Here is a 16,042-nt window from a genome sequence, read left to right as displayed (position 1 = left end):
AGAGTATACTTGGCTTGCAAAGACATGACCCTTGCCCTTATATAATTAACAAGTTGTGAAGGAACATTGGCAAAGGAACATATTTCCTCCTTATTCTGCTTCACAAGTAAGGATTACAAGATCTTTGATATCAAATGACAGGATAATATGAAAAAAGTGGTGGTGGCTGGGAGGTTGGGGGGGGCGCAGAAGACCCTGAATTTTCTCAGTAAAGACAAATCCTTGTGAGACAGTTAAGCACTGTCATCCACTGTTTGCAAATTGCACTAAAAGAATTACTGAGAGGTTATCTTAGAACCATCAGCTCTAAAACCTTCAGCTAAATCTCTAAGAGGAAAAGAAAAAAAAAAGCAACCAAAACAAAAACTTACATTTAATCAGCTAAGCATAAGTAACAGAAATCTTTGAAACAGGAGTGTCATGCAAGAGATTGCCCACACACTCAGAAGCTACACAAATCAATTTTAATGAGATTTCATTATTCAGCTGTTTCACCACACCAGTGAAGAATGTTGTTTTAAGTTGTAATATACTAACTCAGTTCATGGCTTTTACACACAGGTCAAAATCATTAGTACAATCTCTAGCACTCCTGAGGAATTTCTGTAATTCAAAATATACAGCGTCATACAATAATAGGTAAGTAGTAAAATAAGTGTATATAGCAAAATTTTATAGGTGTAATATATGGAGGGCGGTAGCAACCTCTCCACTAAGTAAGGTTGCAGAGTATTTATACTATACTTCAGTAATATCCTTAGGTCCACACAATCCTACTTAATTATCTTGGATTTCTGGAATAATGTTCTTTTATTTGAAGAGAAAAGTGTTCTCTCTGATAAGCACAGTGGACCGAACATGATGCAAGTGAAGCATGAAGAGGTTTGTCTTCCCTTGCTCTTATCTTTGGGGCTGCATATTTGCAGGTTCAGCCTTTTTCCTACTTGCCTTTTTTTTTTTAAAAAATATTATGTAAAACATCCAAGTGATATTAGAAATTAGTCCATTCCATCTCATTGCTGTTATTTAGATGGGAAATATAAGGCAATAATTAACCTCAGGAATTTTTAAGGTAATTAACTTCAAGGTCAGATGAAGAATTGATTATCAATGTTGATTCAGAAGAAACTGATTAAAACAGTTTTCTCTGCCTTAACTGACAGTAAGCAGGGTCAAGAGCATTCTTACGTTCTGAGGGATAGCGTACAAAGTCGGACAAAAGCATTTAGTTAGCCTGGATAACTTTTAGAAAGTCATTGGTCTGTGATCAGTCTGCTCAGCACTGCAGACATCTAAGGCAGAGTGTTCAACACTCCTCCTTATTCCAATGTAGATGTTTTGTGTGAAAACTCAGCATAGACAGGACAGAAGCAGCTTTCTACCTGTCTGCTACTTGCTATCACAGTTACTGGTCTAGTTTAGACAACAAATGGTTGTTAAATTTCTATTCAGATTCATTAAAACTAACTAGTACCTGTCAGGAAACAGCTTCTCAGCAATAAATAAAGCCTCAAAGTGGCAAGCAGTTTACAGGAATTCTGAGTAACAAAGACTACCAGATACTGTTGCGGAGATATCTGTACTGCCAACTGAACTAGGTATAAAGAACATATTTTTTTCCAGGCAAATACATTGCTTTTTTTTTTTTTTTTTTTGAGACAAAGAACAGAGTAACACCAGATTAGGAGACCTTTGCATAAGCATTAAATCAGAAAATAACGGAGTCGTAGCTAATAATTAAAAGATCATTAATTTCCCTGGTAGACCAACCAAAAAGCTTGGTAACAAACAAGACAAATGCTTGTAAAAGAGTGCCTAAAATTCATACTAATTCTGACACTGTTCCTACAACATACTGTGGTTTCTGAGAAGTTACTGGTCAGCCTCTTGTAGCTCACAATGCTAAGAATTAAAAAATAGAGAAGTCTCATAATGAGAAGCCCAGAAATACTCAGATACAATAAAGTGAGCACGTAGCCCAGGTCAAAGTTTTGATGCACTGTGCATCAAACTTGTCGGGCCTTCTGATCTCCCTGTCATATGAACGTAAATAACCAGTCTTGTTAAAGTTAATTTACCATAAGACGACATATATGCACAGGCTAGATAAACATGAAGGCTGTTCACAGTTTTATCAAAAGCTAAGGATTTTTAATAGAGCACAAATATTACACTGACACTTCCATTTAACAGATGCTTTGCCTATCAATTTTTTTGCCCAAACACATTAAAATTGGTCCAGTATTTCAAAGACAAATGACATTTTCATGGCACTTCTTGTAAAATTAAATCTCACTACAGACTGTTGAAAAGCAATTAATTACATAGCGGTTGCAATGTGGCCACATACAAATAGTTACATCTTCTGAATGCTTATTTGTTTGCAATATACAGTCTAGAACACTTGCATTGATTTCTAAATATTTATCATTAATGTTGCTTTCATCAGCTCTGACTATAAGCTGAAATAAACTGTAGAAAAAAGTTTTGAAATGATTACACTTTATTTTTTCCTCCTCAAAAACATATATTATGAAGCACTTATTATTCAGCAATTTATACTCCCCACTACCAACACTCATGCTGGAATTAACACATTCTGCTTAAATCAGTCTCTAATGGACTGGTCAAGCACAGCTCTATCTTGAAAGCATGCTACCCCAAAATTGTTTATATTTGTTTTACTTCCTTGAAATAACTTTCTGAAAAGCAACTTATACTAGTCATTCCTGTAAGAATATGGAATATATAGATGCTTATTGTCATTTGTAGTTTATTTCCCCATTCCTTTGTGGTTCAGAGGGAGGGTGGAAAAGAATATGTAAAGATGAACAGCTTCAGCATCTTTTAGCATACACAAGAGAGAAAAAAAAAATAATACTTTTCAAGTATTAAAGCTATAGTTTCTGAAAAATGTACATATGAATGTACCTTGGGAAGCATATAATAAGTCCATAAGGTACTTGAAACTTTTGAGGGAGGATTTACACATCTGTTGGTGCAGTGAAGCTCATCTAGAGAACTATCCAGAACTATCTAGGGAAGTTGCTACCAGAGTTCTGCATAATGGCCCAACTTGATGTTTTATAATATTACATACACCTGGGCTACTATAAACTTGCCCTTGTTATGGCACCTGCCAGGTGGTTATCTGGAGCCGATTGCATTGAAACAGTTTGCAGCTGAAAACAAAGTGCCTTGTATCACCACTTTTCAGAGCAACTCTCCTACTTAGTAGAAGAGAACACTGTTCATTTTGAAAAGTTTATCTGAAACTTGGAATTGTAAAAATGAGATCCCAGACTTAAGAATTATCATGCTACAAAGCTGTAATTTAATTTTAACTCATGTCACTCAGGTATAAAGTACAGATAAAAGAATTGGTATAACATTAAAAAGCTATGTAATGAGATCCAGTTTCGTAAAAACACTAGGAAGAATACTAGGCAGTACACATGTGTCTTAGCTAAATGTTAAGAGGACATAAATGACCAAAAAAACCCACAACTCTAAAGGAGAATTAAGAAGAGAGCTAGGCTTTCCACAGTTAGACTTTTTTTTTTTAATTCTCACAGATTCATGCAATTTAGCACTACCTATTTCATATATGTATATATATATGCATATTTTCATATCTCAGTGACAACAGAAGTCAGAATTTGCTCCATGATACCTCTCCTGTAGTATTAAATATACCCTTGCACAAGTTATTATTTGCAGGTGTTCAAGTTGCACTTCAAAGTTTAGTTTCCAAACACTAAAGCAGAAAGTAATAAAAAAAAAAAAAACCACACTCATGGGCCAACCACTCATTTCTACAGCAAAGTTTAATTTTCAACCTTCTTACGCTATTTTCTTTCACATTTGCTTTCTTATCATCTCTACTTACACGTTTTAGAAGCTTTATCATCTTCGCTTATCTGTCCACATCACATATATTTCAATTGCTTTCACTTACAATAATTCACATTTACAGTTCTAGGTTCTTGGTGTTTTTTGTTTGTCTTAAATCTACAACTGTGAAACCTTAATTTCTTTGGGATAAGGTGCTAGATTTCCTCTCAGCTTGTATTTTGAAAGTAATATTTTTTGTGCTAATGAAATTATTTTCTGATTTTGAGATCACCTCGTGTACCTGCCTAAGTTAAAAAAGTACAATAATAATATTCAGACCAAAATATTTACTAAACACATGAAAAACAAAAAATCAAACCAAACAAACAGATTTAAGTGCTTAGTGGTTTTCTTCCCACGTTGTTTTTCATGTTACTTACGTAATCATTAAGAACTTAAACTCTATACAAGTTCTACATGTTTTGATTATCTTCTAGAGTGAAACATCTAGATATGCATTTATCCCCCATAGTAAAACTCACATTTTTTTCCAAGTCCAAATATTTCCTCCACTTCTTCCTAAGATTTTCATAGGCATCATTCACATTTATGTTGACCTTCCCATTTTCCTGAAGATGTTTGTTCTTGCTTTGCCTTTTAGAAATACCTTTAAGCCACAGCCCTTTTTCTGCACAGCTGCTAAAGATACCCTGTCAATAACTGCAGCCTAGTTAACCCTCCTCTTCCTGGAGATAATTAACTACTTCTTTTAACTATTAGTTGCAGGGAATTACTTTCTTCTCCTTAGTGTGATTTCACCCCTAAGACTATATGTTTATGGATTGTTGCCATCTGCAGTACAACTGATTGAGGAACTCACAACTTATTTCAACAATTACATTCCAGTTACATTATTTCTCTGTTCTGGCTTACAATATGACCCCAAAAATATGTGCATCGTTACAGATAAAAAGGTAGTAAGATAGTTGGAGTAGCTGAAAGTGGTTATTGGAGCAGGGAGATAAATTCTTAAATTAATGTAATTGACAAAGTCATTGATTTGGTACACTGTGAAGTTAGAGCATAAATTAAATTTGTCTTGATTTTTACGTTTGCATCAACATAATTGTAGTGTACTCGTTTTACTGACTTCTTTTGAGTAAGACCCATTAGCGTACCATTCAAACACCTCTCACAGGCCTCAAGACAGGCGGCAGCATTACTGCAGATGTCAGCCCTGAACATAGTGCTGTGAGAGATCAGTTTTTTGAAATGCTAGGTGAAATAAATATTGACATTGACCTAAATGGAAGACAGAAAAACTATGTGAGCACAACAAAAAAGTTAGTTTCTATATGTGAACAGGACAGCAGCCAGAAAAGGGATGAACTGACAATATTTGTTTATTATGAAATTGCAGTTAAAAAGAATTAAGTGGGAACTGATAGAGGAACAGAGAAAAGAAAGTTTTAAGTGTTTTAGAGCTGAAGCAGCCTGAATTATGATGTTAGTTTCGTCATCCCGTCACAATGCAAAAATAAGAAGAGGAATAATGCAAGTTGTCATTCAAGACCTATTGTTAGATGTGCTGTGAAATAGCTTCATTTATGCTACCATTTACACGCTGTGACAAACTAAACAGTCTCCAGGGCACAAGTCTACAGTACGATAGAGCTTTTCTATTCCACTTTGACAGCGAAGTACTGAAAGGTTATCTTTTTGTCAATCTTCAATAGTTAGAAATCCACCAGTGCAGAAGCTAACACACATGCACACACACAAAGGCAAGATGTTTTATATAAAGGCTTGAATTCAGACTGAGAACAAACATTGGACAGGGTTTACAGAGACAGCCAAAGGTATGCAACAATTTATTATATTTCTGAGACAACCACAAAATTCTTCAGTACTAAACCCCTCAAGTACAGAAATTCTTAATTCTTTTAAGTTACTCAGATGTTTTGACTTTGAATGATTAAATATATTTTGGATTCAGCATCATGGAGTTTTCTTTTTGTTTGATGAACTCCGTTTCTCAAACATGGATACACACATTTCTCACAAGGTTTAGTTTACAAAACTGTGGCTTTTTTTTTTTTTTTTTGATTATGCTGGAGGAAATGATTCAATTACGTTAAATGTTATTCTGAAGAACAACTGCAAAGGAGGGCCTAGTGCTAAAGTGGATGAATCATAATAGTTTAGTTGGAAGGGACCTTCAAATGTCATGAAGTCTAACTGCCTGACCACTTCAGGGCTAAACAAAAGTTAAAATGTGTTACTGAAGATATTATCAAAATGCCTCTTGAACACTGACAGATGGGGCATCAACCACCTCCCTAAGAAGCTTGTTCCAATGTTTGACCACCCTCAAAGTTTTTTATTTATTTATTTATCGCCACCCCCCCCCCCCCTCCCCCCATATCCCGTCTGAACCTCCCTGGTACAGCTTTGTGCCATGTCTGTGTGTCCTATCATTGGTTACCAGAGAGAAGAGATCAGCACCCTCTCTCCCCCTTCTGCCTCATCAGAAAGGAATACAGAGCAACAAGGTCACCTCTGAGCCTCCTTTTTTTCCAACTAGCCAAAACAAGTGTTCTCAGCCTCTTCTCATAGGACATGCCTTCCAGCCCTTTTATCAGCTTTGTTGCCTCCTCTGACTGCATTCAGGTATCTTCATATCCTTTTATATCATGGAGCCCAGAACTACACACAAAAATCAAGGTGAGGCCACAACAGTGCTAAATATAGGAGGATAATCACTTTCAACTGGCTAGCTCTGCTGTGTTTAATGCAGCCCACCCACTCAAAGCTGTGAACTGGACTAGACTAGAACTGGACAACAAGCTGTCATTCAGATAGGTGGAAAATATATTTTGTGATTTCAATCTTAGTATACTTAGTATAGTGCCAATATTTTCCTGTACATTGCTACAGGAAAGTAGCTTTGAAGACTGCCCCCCCCCCCCCCCCCCCCACTTCTTCTCTGGCAAAGCATATCAGACAGTAAATCAACATTTTACCAAGTAGCCTACTAGCTTTTCTGATGAATACAGGGATACAAGACAGAAATCCTCTCTTAAGTGCTGCAATAGTTACATTGTCTCCCAAGTGCAAGATATTTATCAGAATAAAAGCACATGCAATTAGCACAGCAACTGATTTACAAGACCAGGTGACACAAAGAAACACATGTTGGTCCAAATAAGACACTAGAAAGACACTGTTTTGCTGTCCTGTGAAGTACCGGCTTCTAATCCGTCTTGACTCTGTTACAAAACAGAGATATGTTTCCTGCACTGAAATGTTGAAGCCTTTCCTTACAGCAAATTCCTTCATACACTAAAGCAATTTTGGTAGCAAAAATGGCCCATTATTTCTGAAAGTTATTATGCTATACTGAGGTCATCCTGTTTAAGGCAAAGAATTCCTTAACCATATTTTTATTAAATAAAATAAATTGTGATAGATAAGTCATGGTTTGAAATGTTCTAAGAATATATTTGAAACATATTTTTTATGTTTTAACAGCAGTTTTAACTAGCTGAATATTAATGAAGTATTTTAATGTTGCCTTTCAGTAGATTTAATTAAGATGGTGTTAGCATGCTAGACAATTATTTATAGTTAAATTAAATAATGGAAAGGCTATATACCATATATTTTTTCCACTTACAGTTCATTTGCAGTCATGCCTATAGATCTAGTTCAGTTGCTCAAATGCTTCTTCATCCATACATTTCTGCTTTTCTGAATATAGAGCATAGTTTAATTATTTATGTTTCAGTATAAAAATCTGCATCTACAGACATGACTGGCAAAGAAATAACTTTTTTTTCCATGTTGTAGATAGTCTTGAATAACGTGAATTGTGCAGTGCAATAAGCAACTGTAAGAATAGGCCTCTGCTTCACAGGCTAAATGAATCATTAATACACATTATTTATTCAGTAAACATTTTTCCTTGAACACTTTTTTCCAGAGCGGAATGATACTAAGAACAATAATAATCCATACCTTTTGCAGAAAAAAAAAAAAAAAAAAAAAACAATACTCATAATCAACAAAAAAAACTCTGGGGTTTGCTTTGTGGATTTAATGCTGTTCCTGTTTTCACTTCCGTTCATTGTGATTTGCAACAATCAAGCAGTAACAGAGAAGGCTCTACTGCTGTATATAAACATGTTTAGCTTAATACTGCTGTATACTGCTGTATATCTTTACCTTAAAGCAGTGGAAAAAAATGAAATAAAATGCATGTATATTCATCTATGTTGGAAATTAGTATCCTAATCTACTCATATTTAAGTAGTCTTTGAACAGAACTACACTGTGGAAAGCAGTTGGGTTTTAGTTCAAACTTAAATGCAGATACTAGAGATAGAGATTATGTGATCAGTATTTTCCTTGCCCTTCAGCAATTGTTGCAGCCTGAAGTAAAAGCTGTTGCCATCTCTCTACATCATGTGCTTATACACATTTTCTGACTTCAAATCTTGATATCCAAGACAGAAAAGGAAGCGTGTCCAAGGCAGATGATTTTACTATTTCAGACTATTTGAATCTACTTACATGAGTTCAGGAAGACAACATGTTCAGTTTTAGTCATGTATCAATAATTACTATTCAATGGACAATGCTAGAAAAATCACATCAATACTAGAAATCCCGTTTGAAAATCTTTACAGATAGGTAATCAATCACATAAGGAAAAAATGTAATATGAAGTTCATAATAAATAACTTTTTTCATTTTATGCCAATCATAATTCTAGCCAAGGGTTTGTAACCAAGCCATCACAATGCAAGTGATATTTGCAAATTATTTCTAGTGATTTCTAGTAAAGCCTACGTTGTATGTGACTGTATTGGTTTCTTTTGAGGAAGCATTTTAAAGATGAAATATGGCACAGCACTAGTAGCCTAATTAAACATTTTCTCCTCTTCCCACAGGAACTCTTTTCTCCCTCTGTTATATAGGTCTTTCTGTAGATCTCTTGAGCCTCTCTACCTGAAATTGGCTGTGTGTTGTTTTGATTTTTTGGGGGGAGGGGGAGAGGATGGGGAGTTGACAATGGGAATTTGTCTGAACAAGAATAGATACCTGACTTGTCTATTTCAGCTATTCTATAAACTGAACAGCTTTTCTTTTACATTTTTGTTTTAGTAGTTTCAAAGGGAATACTTGCACAGAGATTGAATACACTTCATTTGCACACATCTATGAGCATTAATTAGATAAACCATTTCCCAGAAGCTGACAAGGCTACCTACTTATATAAAAGTAGTAATTTAACTGAAGTGTAAGTGTGTTAAGCTTCGAAGAATGCAAACCTTTTGGTAATTACAGATGCATAACAGTAAATTGTTATAGCTACATGAAAACAAAACAAACAAAAAAATGAAGAATGCATAGACCTTAATTAATCTAGAACCAAGAAACAAAGTTCTTAATGACTTCCCTATTCCATTCACACCAACATCTAATGAATTCTTTGTGAATAATGTTATTACATAGAATTTCAGGGGAAGTCAGAATGATTTGTCATTTATTGTGAAAGGTTTTCACTATAACAGGTAATACAAAGCCATAAATAGTAATAATGAAGTCAATTAAAGCTCAATAACAGGCCATCATAGGATGCAAAAAAAGTCATCAAAACATTTCCTATAATCACAAGCAAAACAGACACACGAAAAGATTTTAAAAAGTTAAACAGTGGTTTATAGGACAAGCAAAACAATATGGTTATAGGGAATAATATTGGAAGCTAATAATAACCTCTGCCATGTGACAAAGATATTTACATTTCACAATTGCATAACCTATTTTATAATTAAGTTTTATAGGTTGGTTTGCATACCTCAGGAAATCAAACTTTGCTCTATCTTCTGTGAGAGTTAGATACCACCTCTTCTCCTAGTAGTAACTTCTCCATGGTTATCTCATTGATAGATTAGAATACACAATTATGTTGAAAACCAGGAATGATCTGAAAAATCTCTTTTTAAAAACTGTGTTGTATTAAACCAGTTACCCAAAATACAAAGCCCTATTTCCATAGAGTTCTTCAGAGCATCCCAAGCAGAACTACCAAGAAATTTGTCAGATTAATTCCTTCACAGCTCTGCAACAGAATGTATGTCCTTAGAGAAACACAATGTACATAAACTCTATTTTTTCAAATGAGAAATAATTTGGATATTAAAATAATAATTCAATTTAATCAATTTATCATCAATAATAATTTAAAAAATCTACATCAGTAATTTGCAATTGAAATTTGGTGTCTCTGCCAGGACCCTGAATAAACAAATAGACTTTCATATACTAGCCACACCTGGGGCCTCTCCAGGCACTCCTTAAACCCCACAAATCCATTTAAGATCAGAGCTGGGCCTCTACTTCCTGCCTCTGGTTATGCTGCACAAGTGACAACCTCTAGCTCAGATACAGCTCTGCCTGACTATGGACCCATTTATCTACACACTCAGTCTTGTACTGAGTTGTCCTGTCTTAAGCCTGGATCTGCCCTCACTATTTGTTCAATTCCTTATGCCCATTTTGTCAATTTGTCAAGTACAATGTTTTCTCTACACATTGCTCTTTATAATTAATTTTTTTCATTGTTAGTTTTCCATTCAAAATCTTTTAACACATACAGTTATTACCAAATTTAAAGTTAACGTAGTTGTAAAACTTAAGTAGAGGCATCTTACAAAACCCATAATCTCTTAAACTTCAAATTCCCTATCTTTATGGTGCTTAGTATTCTCCAGCTCTAATTTAAACATTGATCATACTTTTTCTACTGTGGATAGCTACTGCAATGTTCTTTATAAAAAGATTTTTTTTTCTTAAGCAGGCTTTTTAAAAGTAGTTTTTGAAAGAACTTTTACTCAAGAGCAATAGTTCTAAGCAACAACAGATCTGAAGGAGAAACATTTGAGAAAAAGCAGGAGAGCGGAGCTGAAGTCTACAAGGGCAACAGAGCAGAAAAAGATCATCAATGAGTGTGTTAACTTGAGTGACAGATGAGAATTAAGCCTGGGGAACAATGGAATGAGCTCTCAGCACTACACTACTATCCAGAAAAGCTTAAGTTTATATCAAGTGTAAGCCACTGTTACAACAATTTTCTCTTATTGAAAAGATCTATCTTGCTGTAATAAAATAAATGATGAACGTTCTTTTTCTTTTGGAGTTTTAAATGACTGTTCTATGAAGCTAAATGAAGCTTCACCTAATGCAGAATCCCTTTCTATCCACAATGATTTCTATAACTCAAGCAGAAAGCAGCTACCTAAAGCAGACAAACTGCTCAGAAGAATGCTCTTCAATATATGTAAAGTTCATACCTAGGAGAAGTCAGTGGGAGCTTGAAGTAAACAGCTATCTTACCTTGCCTTTGGAACACAGAAGTATTTCATGATTTAAACTTATCTATAGAAAAAATAAAACAGCTCTAGTAGAACATAAAATCAAAGAACAATTGCAAGTCACGTTTCTTCTCCTATCATCCCATTGATTAAAAGTGAAAAAAAAAACATTATTACTCAATACTCAGAAAAGTTATTTGCATTTAGAATAAAAGACTAAAAAAAACTGTTTCTGCCACGGGAAATAGTGTAGAATATTATAAAACAACACATGCTAAGTAGTCCACAAATCTCATCATGCTAGAAACAATAGAAATGAGAAAAAAATAGTTTTCATAAAAATACCTGTATACCATGCTATCTGTGTGAACTAGAAGATATGACAAACTAATTCTCTCCTCGTATGTACTGCAAAGATTCACATATACCAGCTAAAAATATTTTTTGACTTTACTTCTTTTTCACAGTAAACATGAAAAGAAACAATCATGCATCATGGAAGATCAGTTATTGTGGGAAAGGAATTCGCAGGGAGATTTGTGCTGTTTCACACGTCCGTGAGTTAGAGATAATGAGGAAAACAGCGGTAGAACCAAAAACTTGAGCAAGGTCGAGATAAAGTAAATTGGCTACAGTGTTAAAGATGAGCTTTGGGCAGTGGCCAATTGCTGGCTGGCTCAAGGCGCGTGTCTGAGGGTCTCTAACCAATTGCATGACAGATTTGGGCGCGTGGACAGCACGTGGGGCTACAGGGAAAGTATATGTAGTGGTGAAAAATGGCAATAAATGGTCTCCTGTTCAAGAGCCATCAGGAGTCCATGTCTTGCATCCCTTCAAGTTATTCTCAGCTATTCTGTGTTATAACTTTGAGGGAAAAACTGTCAGTGAACAGTAACAGGAGAAAACAAACATACATGAACAGACACTATCAGCTTAAACAGCTATGGGTACATACTGGAAACATGATTTTAGTTTCAGGAATTACTGACGTGTAGCCTAGAGGTGGAAATTTGCACGGTTTATAAGAATTTTCTGCTTGTCTATCATTTTAATTTCCTTTCATGTGGGCCTGTATAATTAAACATACTACTGGACAAGTGATCACTTCAAGTGAATTTAGACCTTAGCAAATGTTTGTTTCTCTTTATATAGAAAAATAGGGAAGATGAATTCTATTTTTAGGAGGCTGTGAAAAGTTTCTTAATCTTTGAAACACCCTGAAAGTTAAAGATTCAATTTATCACATTTAAGTTTTTTTTTTTTTTTAATTTTCATCTATTTGAAAAAAAATCTTTATGTTGCTGTTAAAATTAAAATCAAATCTAATGTTTTAAAATGATAATCCTATACATTGGTCTATCATAGTTTTGTATGCAGCAATTCTCCCCTTTATTTCTACTGTGATTAAAAGGCCCCTGCATAGTACTTTTGTTTATCTGGTTAACTGTTGACCACTGCATTAACATTGTCTAACATTTTTAATTGGTATTTTTAAAATCTAGCAAACATTTTAAATAAGATTTTGAGGGTAACATTTTCAAAAGCTGAGTAAATTCTTTTGAAAATGGGACATAAAAGCTTACCTTCTGATGCTTAATATTTTTCTTTAATATAATTTTTAGCACAATTTTGTTTCAAACAGTAGTTTCATAATTTTACAAGAGAATTATTCTGAGACTAATCTATTGATAATAATCTATTGATTAATGGATTGGTTTCTATCATGAGTATTTTCCTTTCTATTGAGCCAGTTAAGTGAAGTGTCTCCAGAAAGGCATTTTAAATGGCACTATTAATTTATAGAGGCACTTTAAAAATGCCTATAATTAGATGGAAATGTTTTCAATTTTAAAATTTTATCCTGTAATTTATTGGTAACCCTCTTAAATTAATAATACAAAAGTTCATTTCAATTCAAGAAAATTATCTGGGACAAAAAGACTAAGGAAAGAATTCCATAATCAAGATCATAGAATGGCTTGGGTTGTAAGGGACTTTAAAGATCGTCTGGTTCCAACCCTCCACCAGAGGCAGGGATGCCAACCAAAGGTTGGGCAAGGCCCTATCCAACCTGGCTTTGAACACCTTCCAGGGGTGGGGGCATCCACAACTTCTTTGGGCAACCAGTTCCATCAGGTCACTACTCTTACAGAGAAGAATTTCTTCCTAATGTCTAATCTAAGTCTATAGATGATTTTTTTTTTTAAGCTTAATCTCAACAGAGATCTGAGCCTCTGAGCAAAGAGAGATGTCAGATCTGACAATATGCTAATGACCGTTCACATGTTTAATAATTCAAGAACTATTTCCCTATACTTTTCTGACAGCTCTCAACCTAAGGAAGCAGTTGTAATTCTCTTCTAATATCCTGCAAGAACTTGAAAGTAAACAAACAGAAATGATCACAAAAGCCAAAAATGCTGTAGTACCACATATATAATATATAGTAGCTGACTGCATTGATGAGCTTTATCTTTTTGCAAACTCATTTTTTAGTCAGTTTGTGTTGAAGCTATAGGCTCTAGGCCTTTCTTACTATAGGTCATTGAAATTCAAATGAAAAGATCATTTAAGTGTGTACATATTATACCTTCAGAGAATACATAATTATTTAACAATTTTTATCAACTCTTATCTGACAGTGAACAGTGCAAGTTTCTGCATTTTTAATACTACTGAAAAGTTCTCAAAGCTTAGTCACATTGAACTTGATTACTGTTGATGAGGAATATTATATACGACTGCTCTGTCAAATTTGCTGTCCCATTTGACACTCTTAGAAATATTGCTTGTTTTTCCTGTTCGTCAGTTTTAATTTCTTTAATGCCTTGTGCACATTAAGTATCACACAAGCAGTACATTGCTTGTGAATCATAAACTAGAAAATCACGTTAAAGAAAGTCTTACTGCTACTTGCATCATCTAAAGACTCCTGCTACAAGATGGAGTTCAATTTTTCAGAGCTCTGTGAAAAGCTTTCTCTCCCATGCTTCAGTATGCATCTCATTATTTAGATTGTCAATCCACTAACACAAAGCTAGAATAAGGTAGGACTGCCTCCGCTCATTCCTGCTCTTCCTTCATGATACAACAAAATATTTGAGCATCTGCCAAGTTAAATGGACCACAAAGCTGACCTGAATGGAAACTAATCTGACATGCTTCATTTTAATCCACAAAAGTTTTCCAGTCTAGTTAATTCAATGACTAGACAAACTGTTATCATGACTCAGGAGGGGGACAACATGGGGAGAACAGTGATTAGCTGAGAGTAGGACGAAAATTAGACTTTTCATCCCTAAACCTATTTAATTCACTAAACAGGCAGAAAAGTAATGAAGTGAACAAGTAGTGTTTCTTATTTTCCCATTCAGAACACTGTTCAAGAGAGACTCTTCCAACAAAACACAGTTCCAGAAGAGATGGAAAACAGGAGATGAGAACGTCCTCATGGCTATAAGCAGCAGGGGTTTTAGAAACAAGGATGAATATAAAGAGTGGCTTCCAGTTCTGATGAAATGTTCCTTTTATACAAAAGAAATTTGCTTTACCATATATTTGCTATTAAAGAACATAGAAAAGTCAATGACTAACTTAATTGTCTTTAAAATATTGCCCTTCTAGAATATCACCTTAGCTTCAAAAGCACGAATGTATTAGCTTTCATTTATCTGTATACAAACGTACATAATTTGTTGCAATGGATTCTAAAACTTATTTATTGCTTTCAAATCATTAATTGATTCTATTCTTATTTCATCTTTTTTTTTTTCAAATTCCTATATTTCTGATTTACTTCTACATTTTTTTGTAGGCTAAAATCTCATTTTCTGACAATCAAGGATTCATCAAGAGTGCACAAATGTTGCCAATTTGTTTGTACAGTATTCTTATTTTTTCTTTCAATGGAATATGATGATTATTTTCTGTCCCACCATGATGGTAGAAGTATGCTTTATAGCTTTATAGTTTTAAAAAGCTTGCAGTCACATACTTGCTTAAAATAATTGTACCAATGAATGTCACTTAAAGGAAAATCAGTAAGTTATGATACATGCTTGATATGACAAATTAAAATACCTTAGTTTGTTTTCTTGCATGCTGAGACCACTTTCCATGGATGACAGTCTATCTTGTGTATCTTTATGTGAATGACTTGTCCCTTGGAGAAGCATCCCTCTGTAGCAGCCTCTGTAATCTAAATCTTTGTGCACATCTGAGGAGCAGAATTAAAAAAATATATATATATAGTAATTTTTGTCTATTTTGTAGAAAGAGCTTCTAAAAAGTAGTAAATATTTAATCCACAAATATTTTAAGCAATAGGGAAATAATCCTGTTGATTCCATAATATTATAATTAAATCATATGTTCTACATGAAAAGCAGAAGCAGAGTTCCAACACCACTTTGACTGTTGGAACTTTAAGAGGACCAAGCAAGTCCCCTTTGTCACACGTACTTGGAGATGGATCATTTCACAATTGAAAAAATGAACTACTGTTGGATTGGGAAGAAAGCAGATCTCAATTTTCCAGTCCAACTCCCGTTCTTAAAGGTCCATATATTTCTCATGTGTCCATGCACAGTGTTCCAAGATTATGATAATTTTTAGTAAAGACTCAGATTTTACTTAATGCCATTTTATATTTGCCTAAAACTAGCTTTATTTCAAGTTCTTATCTCTTTGGAAGGGTGTAGTAAATCCCATCTGCAATGAGATATGCAAACTTACTTTCTGCATTTTACTCCATAAATCATCCTAAGAGTTTTTGTGAGAGGAACATTCATGATCTGGCCCTGAACTTGAGGAAATATTCTTCCTTACTG

At 34.4% G+C, this 16,042-nt stretch overlaps 1 protein-coding gene across 19 annotated transcripts in view; it reads right to left on the bottom strand.

Annotated features, from left to right (window-relative positions):
* Nucleotides 1-16,042, bottom strand: part of LOC308200935 (protein unc-13 homolog A-like) — a gene marked incomplete at its 5' end in the record, with an annotated part of 58,649 nt that overhangs the window by 24,048 nt on the left and 18,559 nt on the right. For 13 of the 19 annotated variants that reach the window (XR_013955947.1, XM_080607535.1, XM_080607545.1 and 10 more), the window contains one exon: nt 15,294-15,429. The exons of 3 other annotated variants lie outside the window; for them this stretch is intronic. Coding sequence is in view for 15 of the 16 variants with exons in the window: in XM_080607535.1 (XP_080463661.1) it covers nt 15,294-15,429 (136 nt within the window). Of the gene's footprint in view, nt 1-11,235; nt 11,278-13,039; nt 14,738-15,293; nt 15,430-16,042 lie in introns of those variants that run through there. 3 more of the 19 variants (XM_080607541.1, XM_080607550.1, XM_080607540.1) reach the window with 3 other exon arrangements.

The sequence above is a fragment of the Anser brachyrhynchus genome (assembly GCF_964034855.1).
Source record: "Anser brachyrhynchus genome assembly, chromosome: 11".
NCBI classification, from domain to species: domain Eukaryota; kingdom Metazoa; phylum Chordata; class Aves; order Anseriformes; family Anatidae; genus Anser; species Anser brachyrhynchus.
The sequence above is the reverse complement of the archived record's forward strand: the minus strand, read 5'-3'. Positions and strand labels throughout refer to the sequence as shown.